The sequence below is a fragment of the Leucopleurus acutus genome, assembly GCF_964270905.1.
Source record: "Leucopleurus acutus genome assembly, chromosome: 1".
In the NCBI taxonomy this organism is placed as follows: domain Eukaryota; kingdom Metazoa; phylum Chordata; class Mammalia; order Artiodactyla; family Delphinidae; genus Leucopleurus; species Leucopleurus acutus.
In genome coordinates, this window is record NC_139142.1 from 86111818 (window position 1) to 86129297 (window position 17480).

General features: G+C 40.6%; 1 protein-coding gene and 1 pseudogene across 6 annotated transcripts in view; both read right to left on the reverse strand.

Annotated features, from left to right (window-relative positions):
* The window catches only part of PPIP5K1 (diphosphoinositol pentakisphosphate kinase 1), a gene marked incomplete at its 5' end in the record, with an annotated part of 44974 nt that overhangs the window by 2773 nt on the left and 24721 nt on the right, over positions 1 to 17480 (reverse strand). For all 5 annotated transcript variants that reach the window (XM_082854303.1, XM_082854304.1, XM_082854305.1 and 2 more), the window contains one exon: positions 1747 to 1860. In XM_082854303.1, the coding sequence (XP_082710429.1) occupies positions 1747 to 1860 (114 nt within the window). The remainder of the gene's footprint in view (positions 1 to 1746; positions 1861 to 17480) is intronic.
* LOC309960415 (forkhead box protein K2-like) lies at positions 15577 to 16484 on the reverse strand (annotated as a pseudogene). Its single transcript has one exon. The product of its transcript is annotated as a forkhead box protein K2-like (transcript).

A 17480-nucleotide genomic window follows, 5' to 3' on the forward strand; every position in this document is an offset into this window, starting at 1 on the left:
AAAATACAAAAACTAATTCCTAGATCTTGACAGTAGTAAATGAAGGCCTTAGAGTCTTCAGTTACACTGTGGGACAACTCCTACCCCAACTTCTACCTCTTCATTAATCTCTAGTAGGAGACTAATCTACTTTTCCCTTTGTAAATATCATACTAATTGATGGTACTGTAGCTTTAAAGCACTCTGATATCAATAATGATAGATTTTGGAAATCGGGGACACCTGAATAGCTTGTCATCAATGAGAACCAGGGAAGTTGGTAAATCTGAGTCTGCAAAGGCTCCAACAGTCATTGAGTTTAAGGAATGCCAGCTATCTCTTTTCTGTAAAGCAGGGGTCCCCAGCGCCACCCCACCCCCCCCACCCCCCACCCCCCCCACCCCCCGCCTTCCGAGGCCTGTTAGGAACCAGGCCGCACAGCAGGAGGTGAGCGGTGGGCTAGCAAAGAAGCTTCATCTGCCAGCCGCTTGCCATCGCTCCCTATCACTCCATTACCGCCTGAACCATGCCCCTCCCCACTGGTCCGTGGAAAAATTGTCTTCCACGAAACCAGTCCCTGATACCAAAAAGGTTGGGGACCGCTGCAGTAAAGGATTATATGAGGCATGCTTCAAGTGGAAAAAAAAAAAAAAAGAGGAATGTGGTTTGGGGCCAACAAGGCCTATTTAGGACAGACAGACAGACCCTAAAGAAAATGTTTACCAGTGAGGCTATACATCTGATACTGAGATTTAAAAAAGAAGAAAACATGTGTAAGCTGAGTTCACCCAAGGATAGAAGTAGCCTTAATATTTAGCTAGTAGTTTGATTCCGACAAATCAAAGAGTTCAGACAGAAACAGAAGTTGAAGAAAGATAAGATTTCTAGGGCACAGAACCTATAAACACTATTGGACAGAGGTAAAAGGACCAATGGCAAGGGGAATATAGGATAATCTGAAATTCAGGGGAAGAATTCTTGGTGTCAGGAAGGAAAGTTTCTTCTGCATAGAGGGTGCTAGGAGAAGGGCAAAATTCTACAACTGTTTGCCCCAATGCTAAAAATATGAATCTTTGCTTCAGTTCTATCCAATTAAAATAATGTTTGATTTTAGATAGTCCCTGGAGGTAGGACGAATATGGGAAGGATTCTTCCATTGCCAGTGTCTCTGGGCCTTATCCCCTGTCTGGTCACCACTGGTATCTCTCCCCCTCTACAATTACCCTAAGAACTCCTTGTGGCTCCACTGTTCACACTGTTACCAAGGATAAATAGTGATAGGCTAGAGATTATAAGGAAGAGATGGGAAAAAGCAGCACCTGAACTTGAACTTACAAATGAGAACAGACACCTTGAAAGAAGGGACAGGTAGAAAGTAGTAGCAGATTCTAGTTTCTTTTCCCCAGCTTTTCTATATATCTAGGTTTCCTCCCAAGTCATTTCTACTGAGAAAGCTGTAGAGACCAAATGGGGACTTGAGGAGAATGCAGCCTTCATCTTTTCTTCCCTAAAGGACCCTCTGAGCCACTACCATTAAGGAGCCCCTCCAAGGAGATAGAGGGCACATGGAGGACAGAGGCGACGGATGAGAGAGAATAAACAGATCCGCCCTTCATCTTGGAAACAGCAAGTGCAACTGCTTCCCTGCCTGGTTACTCCTGGTCCTTCAACCCTCATCTTTGTTTCCCTCCTGTGACGAGTCTCTTATTCACCAATCCCTCCATTCCCTCTTGGCCTTCTCTAGGCAGTTCCAAAACAATTACTTACACCAAGGGGGCTTTTCAGAGCGCTGCCGGAGTTGCAGGGTAGGTGAATGAAGAGTGCGAGGTGGAGAAAACGGGCTATCAGAGGTCTGGTTGCTGTGCATAGAGTCAAAGAGCGCTGGACAGGTGAGGGAGAGAGAGGGAAGAAAAAAAAAGGCTATGAGGAAGAATTCAAGAACCACAGGTTGTCAATATAAGTGAAAACCAACTTATACTTCCTCAGACTGAGAAGTAGCATTTCCTAGGGACCCTTCATACAAACCATTTTTAATATTTTAAACTTTATATTATGAATATTGTCAAACATATTTTTTAAAAAGTAGTTGAGGGACTTCTCTGGTGGCGCAGTGGTTAAGAATCCACCTGCTGGGACTTCCCTGGTGGTCCCGTGGTTAAGATGCCGTGCGTCCAATGCAGGGGGTGCGGGTTCAAACCCTAGTCAGGGAACTAAGATCCCACGTGCTGCGTGGCCAAAAAAAAAAGAAAGAATCCACCTGCCAATGCACGGGACATGGGTTCATCCCCAGTCTGGGAAGATCCCACATGCCGCGGAGCAACTAAGCCCACGCGCCACAACCACTGAACCTGCGCTCTAGAGCCCGCGAGCCACAACTACTAAGCCCAAATGGCACAACTACTGAAGCCCATGCTCCTAGAGCCCGTGCTCTGCAACAAGAGAAGCCACTGCAATGAGGAGCCCACGCACTGCAAGGAAGAGTAGTGCCCGCTTGCAGCAGCTAGAAAAAGCCCGTGCCCAGCAACGAAGACCCAACGCAGCCAAAAATAAATAAATATATTAAAAAAAAATAAAAGTAGTTGAAAGACTAGTACAATCAATACCTATATATTCATCTCCTATATTTAACATGTTAACATTTTGCCGTATTTGTTTCATCTATTTCTTCATGCTGAAGTTCTTTAAAATAAATGACGAACAGTATGAGACATTTCACCTCTAAATGCTTCAGTATTCATTTCTAAAATATAAGGAATTTTCCTACATAGCCATACACCATTAATAAACTTAACAAAATTTAAAAATACCCTAATATCATCTTAGTACCCAATCCATATTCAAATTTCCCCCAATTATTCCCAAAATGTCTTTTATAGTAAGATCCAAACATGAACTGTGCATTCCATTTTATTATGTCTCCAAAGTCTCTTTTAACACATTTTTGACTGGAGATGTATTATGGCCACAGGTGTTAGTTTCTGCAAAAATCCCCCAGTCAATAATGTGTTAACCTAGAATCGAGCTCCCCCCTATTTTTTTTATACTGACTTTTTTAAAAAATAAATTTATTTATTTATTTTTGGCTGAATTGGATCTTCGTTGCTGCTTGCGGGCTTTCTCTAGTTGCGGTGAACGGGGGCTACTCTTCGTTGCGGTGCATGGGCTTCTCATTATGGTGGCTTCTCTTGTTGTGGAGCATGGGCTCTAGGTGTGCAGGCTTCAGTTGTTGTGGCACATGGGCTCAGTAGTTGTGGCTTGCGGGCTCTAGAGCACAGGCTCATAAGTTGTGGCACATGGGCTTAGTTGCTCCGTGGTGTGTGGGATCTTCCTGGACTAGGGATCGAACCCGTGTCCCCTACATTGGCAGGCCGATTCTTAACCACTGTGCCACCAGGGAAGTCCCTCATAGTGACTTTTTGAAAAGAACAGGCCAGCTGTCTCACAGAATGTCACATTCCACACTCTGGATTTGTCTGATTGCTTCCTCACTGAAACATTTAACTTGTTTCACTATCCCTTGTATTTCCTATAAACTGACAGATACAAAAGGCTTGATTCAATGATTCAGGTGTTCTTTCTTGGGTTTTTTTTTTTTTTTTTTTTTTGTGGTACGCTGGCCTCTCACTGTTGTAGCCTCTCCCGTTGTGGAGCACAGGCTCCGGACGTGCAGGCTCAGCGGCCATGGCTCACGGGCCCAGCGCCTCCGCGGCATGTGGGATCTTTCCGGACCGGGGCACGAACCCGTGTCCCCTGCATCGGCAGGCGGACTCTCAAACACTGCGCCACCAGGGAAGCCCTCTTGTTTGTTTTTAATTTTTTATTTTTGGCTGCATTGGGTCTTTGTTGCTGCACACGGGCTTTCTCTAGTTGCGGCGAGTGGGGGCTAGTCTTCGTTGCAGTGCACATGCTTCTCATTGCGGTGGCTTCTCTTGTTGTGGAGCACGGGCTCTAGGAGCGTGGGCTTCAGTAGTTGTGGCATGCAGGCTCTGTAGTTGTGACTCACGGGCTCTACAGCTCAGGCTCAGTAGTTGTGGTGCACGGGCTTAGTTGCTCCGCGGCATGTGGGATCTTCCCGGACCAGGAATTGAACCCGTGTCTCCTGCATTGGCAGGCAGACTCTTAACCACTGCATCACCAGGGAAGTCCATTTGAGGTGTTTTTCTTTTCCTTTTTTTAGTGTAAAAACAAATGCTTACATTTTTAATAATTTTTTTTAGGTTTTGATAATTTTTTAAAAATTGAAGTATAGTTGATTTATAATGTTAGTTTCAGGTGTATGGCAAAGTGATTCAGTTATGTGTATATATATTCTTTTTCAGATTTGTCTCCACTATATGTTATTACAAGATATTGAATATAGTTACCTGTGCTATACAGTAGGTTCTTGTTGGCTATTTTATATATAGTAGTGTGTATATGTTAATCCCAAATTCCTAATTTATCCCTCTCCCCCCTTTCCCCTTTGGTAACCATAAATTTGTTTTCCATGGCTATGAGTCTATTTCTGTTTTATACATAAGTTCATTTGTATCATATTTTAGATTCAAAATATAAGTGATATCATATGATATTTATCTTTCTCTGACTTACTTCACTTACTATGATAATCTCTAGGTCCATCCATGTTGCTGCAAATGGCATTATTTATTTTTTTATGGCTGAGTAATATTCCATTGTATATATGTACCACATCTTTTTTATCCATTTATCTGTCGATCAACATTTAGGTTGGTTCCATGTCTTGGCTACTGTAAATAGTGCTGCTATGAACATTGGGGTGCATGTATCTTTTCAAATTACAGTTTTCTCTGCATATATGACCAGGAGTGGGATTGTTAGATCATATGGTAGCTCTAATTTTAGTTTTTTAAGGAACCTCCATACTGTTCTCCATAGTGGCTGCACCAGTTTGCATTCCCACCAACAGTGTAGGAGGGCTCCCTTTTCTCCACACCCTCTCTAGCATTTATCGTTTGTAGATTTTTTGATGATGGCCATTCTGACTGGTTCAATGATTCAGTTTAAATAACTTTGGGACTTCCCTGGTGGTGCAGTAGTTAAGAATCCAATGCAGGAGACATAGGTTCGATCCCTGGTCTGGGAAGATCTCACACTGCAGAGCAACTAAGCCTGTGCGCCAGAACTACTGAAGCCTGCACGCTCTAGAGCCCGCATGCCACAACTACTGAGCCCACATGCTGCAACTACTGAAGCCCATGCACCTACTGCCGGTACTCCACAACAATAGAAGCTACTGCAATGAGAAGCCTGAGCACCACAGTAAAGAGTAGCCCCCACTTGTTGCAACTAGAGAAAGCCCGTGCGCAGCAATGAAAACCCAACACAGCCAAAAAATAAATAAATAATAAATAAGTAAATAAATAACTTTGGCAAGAATACTTCAAGAGGTGATCCTGTGTACTTTATATTGTATCATACTGGATGAACATAATGTCTCATTATCCCACTAAGGCTAAATTTACTAACAAAGTTAAAGTGGGGCCCATGAGATCTCACCATTGTAAAGTTTTCCCCTTCTGATTAGAGGTAATCCTTTGGCACTGTGGAACCTGATCAACATTTCACCTAATTGTGTTAGTATCCACTGATGATCCTTAATTACTTTATTAGGACTGTCAAGTGGTGATTTTCTAATTCTATCAATTCTGTATTTATTAGCTGGCATATTTTCTGTAAAGAAGAGCTTTCTCTCTTTAACTGGGGCCATTTGATTACATTAAACTGCAGTTTTTACTGAAAAGGAAGGATAAATGTTTATTTCCCTTTAATTAGTTTTCAGAAGAAAGAGCTGGTGAAAAGTATTCATCAATAGTGACAGATGATTATTATTTTATTTTATTTTTGTTCTCTTTTTTGTAAGATTCATTATGAGCTTGTAGATGTTTACATGTTCAGTGCACTTTAATCAATTACAATAAATTATTCTTTTTAATGCTAAAATATTCCAATTCTGGTCAGTGGGAGCCTCTTCAGGCTTGATTGCTTCCTTGCTTCTGTTACAACATGCCTCAGGATCACCTTGTGCTTTCCTTGCCCTAGATCATGCATCCTCAATAAAATTGGTTCTTGGTGAAAGTGAAAAAATTTAGATATTCCACTGGTTTGTGGTCCATCAAATGGCTACAATACATAAACAGACATAAAGTTTATCTGTGGTATTAAAATTTCAGGTGGCGGGGAGTGATTGGAGGAAAAAAGTCTAAAAAGGCTCTGTAGGAGGGGGTGTGATTTTAGTAAAAAAAAAAAAAAAAAAAGAAGGTTAAAAAACATGGGCCTAGACCAGGAATCCAACCATGGAATCCTGGTTGCTTTTACTGGGGAATGATATGTAGAGACCAAAATCTAGGTGCCAAGGGAGCTCATTGATACTCTTTCTAATGCATGATATCAGAAAAAGCATTAAAAAATGGAATTCATATTGATATTTTCAATTCAAATTTAACATTACAGCACTTTAAAAATCTTCTGAATTTATATTTATATATAATTTATCTGACTTTGAGAATTCTTATTCCTAATAACAGAAACATAATTACTTATTTGCATTACTCTATTATATGTGTGTGTGCATATGACATATGTTTCAAAATAGTATCAATATCACTACTAACAATTAAACCACTGAATGAGGATTAAAATTATTTTATATTTCTTTTTGTTCCACTAAAGGATTTACAGTCAAAGTACAGTATTCCAAAGTTATTTGAAAAATTATTTTCCCTGTGTGATTATGTTACTATTTTGATATAAAGTTAGGGTAATTTCTTTCCATTTTTTTTCCAATTTTAGGATTCACTTCTTTTGATTTAGTCTTATATTTTGAAAAACATTTACAGGTTCACAAGTCAAAGGTTTATAAAAAGGCATATTCAGAGGAAGTTCCTTTTTCTTCATGCCCTTCAGCCCCATTCCTATTGCTGTCCAGTGGTAAACATTTTTATTAGTTTCTGGTGTTTACTTTTATCATTTCTTTTTGCAAATATGTATATTTTCCCCTTATTTCCCCTCCTTATAGAATAGGTAACATACTATCAACACTATTCTGCACCTTTTTTTATCCACTTAACAATATATCCTGGAGATTACTTCATATCAAAACACATAGACCTTCCTCATTAGTTTTAACAGATCCATAGTACTCATTTGAGTGGACATACCACTGTCTATTCAACCACTCTTGTACTGAAGAACTTTGGGGTTGTTTCCAAAAATAATAAATAAACAACATAAATTATGTCACAATAACTGTATACGAATGTTATTTCAACTTTGTGTACAGTAGCTTCAGAATAGATTCCTAAAACTGTATTATTAGATAAGAGAGTAACTGTATCTGTAATTCTCTGAGATATTACAAAATTTACCTTCATATGGGGTTGTACCATTTTGCACTCCCACCAACAGTGTATGGAACTGCCTCTCTCGTTATAGAGTGGTCAAGAGAATGTGTTCTCAAACTTTTGGATTTTTTACAATCTAATAGGTGAGATATGATATCTCAGTGTAGTTTTATTTATTTATTTTTTAATTTTTAAAAAATTTTATTTATTTACTTATTTTTGGCTGTGTTGGGTCTTCATTGCTGCACGTGGGCTTTCTCCAGTTGCGGCAAGCAGGGGCTACTCTTCGTGGTGGTGTGCGGACTTCTCATTGTGGTGGCTTCTCTTGTCGTGGAGCATGGGCTCTAGGTTTGCACGGGCTTCAGTAGTTGTGGCACATGGGCTCAGTAGCTGTGGCTTGTGGGGTCTAGAGCACAGGCTCAGTGGTGGTGCACGGGCTTAGTTGCTCTGTGGCATGTGGGATCTTCCCAGACCAGGGATCGAACCCGTGTCTCCTGCATTGGCAGGCGGATTCTTAACCACTGCACCACCAGGGAAGTCCCTCAGTGTAGTTTTAATTTGCATATTTCTTATGATCGAGGTTGAGCATCATTTCACATGTGTAACAGCCACCTGTATTTCTTTCTTTGTAAACTATCCTTTTTCAAAAATCACACTTTTGGTCTTTTCTTTCCTGATATGTAAAAGTTCTCCGTATTTTAGGATGATTAAGCCTACATGTGATATAAATTGCAGAAAAAATTTTTCCTTGCTTATGATGTTGCTATTGGTTTTACAACATATAAAAAAATGTTTACATGGCTTAGTTTATCAATCTTTTCCTATTGTTTCCCAAATTTGAGTTTGAGTCAGAATTAGGTTCTCCTTACTTTCAGGTGATAAAGGAATTTATCACCATCACCCCTGCTTACTTTTAGTACTTGCATGATTTTTTAAAATTATTATTAATTTTTAAGGGAAAGCCACATAACATAAAGCTAACCATCTTAAAGTGTATAATACTGTGGCATTTAGCACATCAACAATGTTGTGCCACTGCCACCTTATCTAGTTCCAAAACATTTTCATCACCCCAAAAGAAAACCCCATATCCATTAAGAAGTCACTCCTGGGCTTCCCTGGTGGCGCAGTGGTTGAGAGTCCGCCTGCCGATGCAGGAGACACGGGTTCATGCCAGGAAGATCCCACATGCCGCGGAGTGGCTAGGCCCGTGAGCCATGGCCGCTGAGCCTGCGCGTCCGGAGCCTGTGCTCCGCAACGGGAGAGGCCACAGCAGTGAGAGGCCCATGTACCGCAAAAAAAAAGAAGTTACTCCTCATTCTACCCTACCTTCAGCCCCTGGAAACCACCAATTTGCTCTCTATCTCTATTCTAGTTCTTTCATATAAATGGAATCATACAATATGTGACTTTTTCTGTCTGGTTTCTTTCACTTGCCGTGTTTTTGAGGTTCATCCATATAGCAACATATATCAGTACTTCATTCCTTTTTATAGTTCAGTAACATTCTATTGTATGTATATACCACATTTTGTTTACCCATTCACGTACATTTCAGTTGTTTCCACCTTTTGACTATTGTGAATAGTGTCACCATAAACTTTTGTGTGTAAATATTTGTTAGAGTACCTGTTTTCATTTCTTTTGAATATATACCTGGGAGTGGAATTGCTGGGTCAGACAGTAACTCTATATTTAGCTTTTTGAGGAATTGTCAAACTGTTTTCCACCAGAGCTGCACCATTTTACATTTCCCCCAGCAATGTACAAAAATTCTAATTTGTTCATACCATTACTAACACTTTTCTGCTCGCTCTTTCTCTTTTTAAATTATAGCCATCCTAGTGGGTGTGAAGTGGTACCTCATTGTGGCTTTGATTTGCATATCCCTGATGGTTACTGAGGGTGAGCATTATTTCATGTGCTTCTTGGCTATTTGTATATCTTCTTTGAAGAAGTGTCTATTTAAGTCCTTTGCTCACTTTTAAGTTGGGTTGTTTGTCTTTTTGCTGTTGAATTGTTATATTATGGACCTTTATCAGATATATGATTTGCAAATATTTTCTCCCTTTCTATAGGCTGTCTATTCCCTTTCTTTCATGTTCTTTGATGCACAAAAAGTTTAAATTTTGGTGAAGTCCAATTTATCTATTTTTTCCCCTTTTGTTGCTTGTGCTTTTGGTCTAAGAATCCATTAGCTAACTCTTAAGGTCATGAAGATTTATCTTATGTCTTGTAAGAGTTGTACAGTTTTAGCTCTTATATTTAGGCCATTTATCCATTTTGAGTTAACTTTAGTACATGGTATGAGGTGGGGGAGGTCCATCTTCATTCTTTTGCATATGGGTATCCAGTTGTTCTAGCACCATTTATTGAAGAGACAATTCCCCATTAAATGGTCTTAGCAACATTGTTGAAAATCAACTGGCCATGGAAGTATGGGTTTATTTTTGGACTCTTGATTCTATTCCATTGGTCTCTAACTTTATCCTTATGGCAATCCCACACTGTTTGGATCACTGTAGCTTTGTAGTAAGTTTTAATATCAGAAGATGTGAGTCCTCCGACTTTTTCTTTCTCAAAATTATTTTGACTATTCAGGTCCCCTTGCAATCCCATATAAACTTGAGGGTCAGCTTTTCCATTTCTACAAAAAAGTGCATTGGAATTCCAATAGGGATTGCATTTAATCCAGAGATCTCTTTGGGGAGTACTGTCATCCTAAAAATGTTATGTATTCTACATGAACATGGAATGTCTTACCATTTATTTAGGTCTTCTTTAATTTATTTCAGCAATGTTTTACAGTTTTCAGTGTACAAGTCTTTAAACTTCTTGGTTAAATTTTGCTCCCAGGTACTTTATTCTTTTGGATGCTATTATAAATGGTATTGTTTTCTTAATTTCCCCTTTGGATTGTTCATTGCTGGTGTATAGAAACACAACTGATTGTTGTGAGTTGATCTTGTACCCTGAAACACTGTTGAATTTGTTCATTAGTTCTGGTAGTTCTTTTGGGGTTTCTTTTCCATTTTCTCTATATAGGATTATGTCCTCTGTGAATAGTGACAGTTTTACTTCTTCCTTTCCGATTTAGGTCCTTTTTTTTTTTTTTTTTTTTTTTTGCCTAACTGCTCTCCCTAAAACTTCCAGTACAATATTGAATAGCAGTGGTGAAAGTGGGCATCCTTGTCTTGCTCCTGATCTTACAGGGAAAACTTTCAGTCTCTCACCACTGAGTATGATTTGTGCTGTGTTTTTGCTTTGTTTTTTAATATTTATTTATTTATTTGGCTATGCCGGGTCTTAGTTGCAGCACACAGGATCTTCGCTGTCTCGTGTGGGATCTTTGATGTGGCATGTGGGATCTTTGGTTGCAACATTTGGGCTCCTTTAGTTGTGGCATGCAGGCTCCTCTCGTTGCAGTATGCGGGATCCCTGACCAGGGATCGAACACCAGCCCTTTGCATTGTGAGCACGGAGTCTTAACCACTGGACCACCAGGGAAGTCCCTAGGGGTTGTTTATAAATGTCCTTTATAGCATGGAGGAAGTTTCTTTCTGTTCCTAGCTCAGTGAGTGTTGGGTTTTGCCAAATGCTTTTCCACATCAATTCACATGATTGGTTTTTTTCTTTCTTTGTTCTATTAATGTAGTGTATTACATTGACATGTTTTCTTACGTTGAATCACCCTTGCATTCCTGAGATAAATCTCACTTGATCATGGTGTAGTATAATCCTTTTAATGTGTACTGTTGGATTTGGTTTGCTAATATTTTGTTGAGAATTTTTTTTGTGGGGGGGGAATGTTGAGAATTTTTGCCTCTCTACTCATAGGGGAAATTAGTCTGTAGTTTTCTTTTCTTTTCTTTTTAAATTTATTTATTTATTTATTTATTTATTTATGGCTATGTTGGGTCTTCATTGCTGCGTGGGCTTTCTCTAGCTGTGGCAAGCAGGGGCTACTCTTCGTTGTGGTGCATGGGCTTCTCATTGCAGTGGCTTCTCTTGTTGTGGAGCATGGGCTCAAGGCATGCAGGCTTCAGTAGTTGTGGCGTGCAGGCTTCAGTAGTTGTGGCTCATGGGCTTCAGTAGTTGTGGCTCACAGGCTTAGCTGCTCTGCAACTTAGATGCACGTGGGAATCTTCCCAGACCAGGGCTCGAACCTACGTCCCCTGCATTGGCAGGCAGATTCTTAACCACTGCACCACCAGGGAAGCCCTGTAGTTTTCTTTTCTTAGGGTGTCTTTGTCTGGCTTTGGTATCAGGGTAATGCTGACTTCACAGAAAGTGTTTCCTCCTCTTATACTTTTTGGAAGAGGGCGAGTAGGACTGGGGCTAATTTTTCTTAAATATTTGGTAGAATTCACCAGTGAAGCCATCTGGTCTTGGACTTTTCTTTGTTGAGAAGTTTTTGCTATTGATTCAGTCTTTTTCCTTGTTATAGGTATGTTCAGATTTTCTATTTCTTCTTGAGTCGGTTTTTAGAGTTTATTTCTAGGAATTGTCCTTTTCATCTATGTTATCTAATTTGTTGGCATACAATTGTTCATGGTACTCTCTTACAATCCTTTTTATTTCTGTAAGGTCAATAGCAATGTTTGAATTGATGGCGATTAGCTTCAATAACATACAAACACTCTGTTGCTATAAAGCTCAGTCCCCACCTTGTTATTGTCATAAATTATCATATATCTTTGTACATTGTGTGCCCATTAAAACAGACACAATGATTGGTTTATTCATTTGCGTGTTGTCACACATGAAACAAAAAGACAAAAAGGGGAGCTATAAACCAAAAATACAATAATGCTGGCTCTTATATTTACCAGTGTAGCTACTTTTACCAGAGTTCTTTATTTTTTTTCTTCTTTCTTTCTTTTTTTTTGAGTTCTTTATTTTTTGATATGGCTTCAAATTTCTGTTTAGTGTCATTTTAGCCAAAAAGCCTCCTTTTAGCATTTCTTGTAGGGCAGATCTACTACTGACAAAATCCTTCAGCTTAAAGATGTTACTGGAAAACTACTAGAGCTAAACAATGAATTTGGTAAACTAGCAGGATACAAAATTAATGCACAGAAATCTCTTGCATTCCTATACACTAATGATGAAAAATCTGAAAGTGAAATTAAGAAAACACTCCCACTTACCATTGCAACAAAAAGAATAAAATACCTAGGAATAAACCTACCTAAGGAGACAAAAGATCTGTATGCAGAAAACTATAAGACAATGATGGAAGAAATTAAAGAGGATACAAATAGATGGAGAGATATATCATGTTCTTGGATTGGAAGAATCAACATTGTGAAAATGAGTCTACTACCCAAAGCAATCTACAGATCAATGCAATCGCTATCAAACTACTGCTAGCATTTCTCACAGAACTAGAACAAAAAATTTCACAATTTGTATGGAAACACAAAAGACCCCGAATAGCCAAAGCAATCTTTAGAAAGAATAACAGAGCTGGAAGAATCAGGCTCCCTGACTTCAGACTATAGTACAAAGCTACGGTAATCAAGATAGTACGGTACTGGCACAAAAACATAAATATAGATTAATGGAACAGGATAGAAATCCCAGAGATAAACCTATGCACATATGGTCACCTTATCTTTGATAAAGGAGGCAAGAATATTCAATGGAGAAAAGACAGCCTCTTTAATAAGTGGTGCTGGGAAAACTGGACAGCTACATGTAAAAGAATGAAATTAGAACACTCCCTAACACCACACATAAAAATAAACTCAAAATGGATTAAAGACCTAAATGTAAGGCCAGACACTATCAAACTCTTGGAGGAAAACACAGGCAGAACACTCTATGACATAAATCACAGCAAAATTCTTTTTTGACCCACCTCCTAGAGAAATGGAAATAAAATCAAAAATAAACAATTGGGACCTAATGAAACTTCAAAGCTTTTGCACAGCAAAGGAAACCATAAACAAGATGAAAAGACAACCCTCAGAATAGGAGAAAATATTTGCAAATGAAGCAACTGACAAAGGATTAATCTCCGAAATTTACAAGCAGCTCATGCAGCTCAATATCAAAAAAACAAACAACCCAATCCAAAAATGGGCAGAAGACCTAAACAGACATTTCTCCAAAGAAGACATACAGACTGCCAACAAACACACGAAAGAATGCTCAACATCAGTAATCATTAGAGAAATGCAAATCAAAACTACAATGAGATATCATCTCACACCAGTCAGAATGGCCATCATCAAAAAATCTACAAACAATAAATGCTGTGGAGAAAAGGGAACCCTCCTGTATTGTTGATGGGAATGTAAATTGATACAGCCACTATGGAGAACAGTATGGAGGTTCCTTAAAAAACTAAAAATAGAACTACCATACGACCCAGCAATCCCACTACTGGGCATATACCCTACCCTGAGAAAACCATAATTCAAAAAGAGTCATGTACCACAATGTTCACTGCAGCTCTATGTACAATAGCCAGGACATGGAAACAACCTAAGTGTCCATCATCGGATGAATGGATAAAGAAGATGTGGCACATATATACAATGGAGTATTACTCAGCCATAAAAAGAAACAAAATTGAGTTATTTGTAGTGAGGTGGATGGACCTAGAGGCTGTCATACAGAGTGAAGTAAGTCAGAAAGAGAAAATCAAATACTGTACGCTAACACATATATATGGAATCTAAAAAAAAAAAAAAGTGGTCATGAAGAACCTAGGGGCAAGACGGGAATAAAGACGCAGACCTACTAGAGAATGGACTTGAGGACACGGGGAGGGGGAAGGGTAAGCTGGGACAAAGTGAGAGAGTGGCATGGACATATATACACTACTAAATGTAAAACAGATAGCTAGTGGGAAGCAGCCGCATAGCACAGGGAGATCAGCTTGGTGCTTTATGACCACCTAGAGGGGTGGGATAGGGAGGGTGGGAGGGAGGGAGACACAAGAGGGAAGAGATATGGGAATATATGTATAACTGATTCACTTTGTTATAAAGCAGAAACTAACACACCATTGTAAAGCAATTATACTCCAATAAAGATGTTTAAAAAAAAATCCCTCATCTTTTGTTTATTTGGGAATGTCTTAATTTTTCCTTCATTTTTGAACAGTTTCGACAGATATAGAATTCTTGGTTGACGTTTTTTTCTTTTAGCACTTTAAATACTTTAAACACCCCACTACTTTCTGGCCTCTATGGTTTCTGATGAGTGCCTTGTTAATCTATTAAATATCCCTTGTATGTGACAAGCTGCTTTTCTCTTGCCACTTTCAACATTTTCTCTTTGTCTTTTGACAATTTGATTACAATGTATCTCAATGTAGATCTCTTTGCATTTATCCTTCTTGAAGTTTGAACTATTTGGACACATAGACTTGTGTCTTTATCAAATTTGAGAAGTTTTCAGCTATTTTTTCTTCAAAAATTTTTTCTGCCTCTTTCTCTCTCTCTTCTCCTTCTGGGATTTCCATTATACATACAGTGGTATGTTTTATGGTGTCCCACAGTATCTTTGGCTCTGTTCACTTTTCTTCATTCTTTTTTATTTCTTCTCCTCAGACTGGATAACTTCAACTGACCTACCTTTTCTTTTGGCTGGAACACTATTTTTATTATAACATGTTTATACATCTGCAGGTAGAAGAAAAAAGTTTTTACCCTCCATTAAACAGAATGGCTTACCCCCACCCCACCCCACCCACATCACTTGATTATGGTTATGGTTCAACAGATGCATTTTTCAAAGGATCATTTACTCATTAAGCCTCAAAGGAATTCTGTAGCCATTCCTTGTTACTTAATAAATTCAAAATTTGTAAATGTATATTTCTTCTCCCTTTTGTTATGCTTTTACCATTCCGTACTTCAAACTTACCCTTTCCCATACTGTCTTAATTAGTGAGATCCTGCTAAACACCTAGTAAATGGCCACACATAAAACAGACATGCAGAGGAAAAACATACACAATGTAGAGGTTTAAAAATTAAACAAATTAAAAAGCTAAACAATGGAAATACTATGCACCGATTTCAAAGTGTCCTCTGAGGAGGCCTGGATTCACAGACAGCCTAGGAATAGGCTGGAAGTACAGGTGGACCACTGAAACAGGGCAGCACTGTGTTCATCTGTTTTGTATACTGGCCAACTGGAGGAGGTATCTTTTGAAGAAAGGGTTCCTCAGGAAAAGTTTGAAAACCATCTCTGTGCAAACTTCAAAAAGATACGTATGTCAGCCTACGTATAGCTGCCAGCCCTTGTCTGCAGTCCTGTAGTAGGGATAGTTTTTCGTGAATAAATTCCATTTAGGGTGAGTTGTTTATCAGGAGCCATCGTAATTGCTTGTACAATTAATTGTGCATAGGAATAAGGTGGCTTTGAATAATCCTTTGGGCTGTCTCCACCTGAAGCTTCCTTCTTATTTTCTGGCTGTGAGTTGTCGGCCATTAAATTGAGGTCAGATGGTACCACACGGCCCATTTTGTACCCTGAAGACCCTGCTCCCCAGGGGGCTGGATGGACAGGAGTTCACAGCACTGATGGTTCCTGTGGGGGAGGGGAGGGGGCTGATGAGGTGGGCCAGGGTGTCTGGAATGTTGATGGTCAGTGGGGAGATGTGAGCCTGCACGGGCTTCACCAGGGACTCGGGCGCTTCCTGTTTCTCCCTCTCCTTGCTGGACAGGGCAGTGAAGGTGAGTGATCTTGACGTTTGTGCTTGGGAACCTGAATGTGCACATGCGCGGCAGCTGCAGCGGCGGCACCCCGCGCCTTTGGAACACGCCGTCCACGCACATGCCATTCTTGCCAAGGCAGCGCAGGTAGAAGTTGCCACCCGCATCGGGCCCGGGCTGCGCCGACGGCTCCAGGGCCGCCCCAGGATGGCCGCCGCTGCCGCCGCCCGGGGGCGTTAAGATCTCGAGGTGGCGCCGCAAGATGAAGCTCGAGTGGCCCATGCTCACGTCCACCGAGCCCTGCGACAACTTTCGCCCGATGGTCACCAAGCGCTTCTTCATCAGGTACTCGAACTTGCAGCCCTCGAGGCGCGCCACTGCCCAGCCACCCGGTGAGGACCCGCCCGCCCCCAGCGCCGCCGCCCGCGGGAGGCCCGCCCACGCCCGGCAACACCGCGGCCGCTGCCATGGGCCTGCGAGGGCCCGGGCCGCCTTCCAACGCCGCCACTGAGCTGAGGGCCGGCCGAGCGAGGCCTCCGGCCGGCGAGCTACAAGTGGCGGCAAGGGGCGGGACACCCGCAGCGTGCCAGCGTCAGGCCATGACTGACGGCGGCGCCCGCCTTGACCTATCTTTAAGTTTGCTGATTTTTAATTCTGCCTGCTCAAACCTTCTAAGAAGTCCTCCAGTAAATTTTTCATTTCTGTTATTATGCTTTTCAACCCCAGATCTTCTGTTTGGTTCCTTTTAATATATATATATTTAAAAAAATAAATTTATTTATTTTTGGCTGCATTGGGTCTTCCTTGCTGTGCCCAGGTTTTCTCTAGTTGCAGTGAGCAGGGGCTACTCTTCGTTGCGGTGTGCAGGCTTTTCTCATCGCGGTGGCTTCTCTTATTGTGGAGCACAGGGCTCTAAGCATGTGGGCTTCAGTAGTTGCAGCACACGGGCTCAGTAGTTGCAGCACGCGGGCTCAGTAGTTGTAGCATGTGGGCTCAGTAGTTGTGGCATGCAGGCTCAGTAGTTGTGGCTCACAGGCTGTAGAGCACAGGCTTAGTAGTTGTGGTGCACGGGCTTAGTTGCTCCGTGGCATGTGGGATCTTCCCGGACCAGGGATCGAATCCATGTTCCCTGCATTGGCAGGTGGATTCTTAACCACTGTGCCACCAGGGAAGTCCCCCAACTCCCTTTTTTTTTTTTTTTTTTTTGAGATGATCATATGGTTTTTTTCTTCTTCCATTTGTTGACATGGAGTATCACATTGATTGATTTGCATATATTGAAGAATCCTTGCACCCCTGGGATAAATCCCACTTGATCATGGTGTATGATCCTTTTAATGTGTTGTTGGATTCTGTTTGCTAGTATTTTGTTGAGGAGTTTTGCATTTATATTCATCAGTGATATTGGTCTGTAATTTTCTTTTTGTGTAGTATCTTTGTCTGGTTTTGGTATCAGGGTAATGGT